General features: G+C 68.3%; 1 protein-coding gene across 1 annotated transcript in view; it reads right to left on the reverse strand.

The window, feature by feature from the left end:
- The window catches only part of LMOD1 (leiomodin 1 (smooth muscle)), a 16,135-nt gene that overhangs the window by 15,163 nt on the left and 657 nt on the right, over window positions 1-315 (reverse strand). The window contains exon 2 of the mRNA XM_014533395.1: window positions 24-315. Within this exon, the coding sequence (XP_014388881.1) occupies window positions 24-290 (267 nt within the window). The 5' untranslated portion in view covers window positions 291-315. The remainder of the gene's footprint in view (window positions 1-23) is intronic.

Genomic DNA, 315 nt, shown 5'->3' on the forward strand with positions numbered 1-315 from the left:
CGCCCCCGGCCCCCCTCACTCACGTCCACGTCCTGGGACAGCTCCCGCTGGATGAGCTTCTTGGTCTCCTTCTCGCAGAAGGTGAGCATGGCCTCGCGGTCGTAGCTGCCGGTGGCCGGCTTCTCCGTCTGGTTCCGCTGCCGCAGCCCCACGGGCACGCTGCCGTCGGGGTCCACCACGTCCAGCTCCTTCTCCAGCTCCTCCATCTCCTCGGGGGACAGCGTGGACAGCAGGCTGTCGATGTCGGGGTCCTCGCTCACCTGCCGGCGGTACTTGGCGACCTTGGACATCTTGGCAACACGGGGCGCCTCTTGG

This window comes from Myotis brandtii, unplaced genomic scaffold (assembly GCF_000412655.1).
Source record: "Myotis brandtii unplaced genomic scaffold, ASM41265v1 scaffold975, whole genome shotgun sequence".
Taxonomy (NCBI): domain Eukaryota; kingdom Metazoa; phylum Chordata; class Mammalia; order Chiroptera; family Vespertilionidae; genus Myotis; species Myotis brandtii.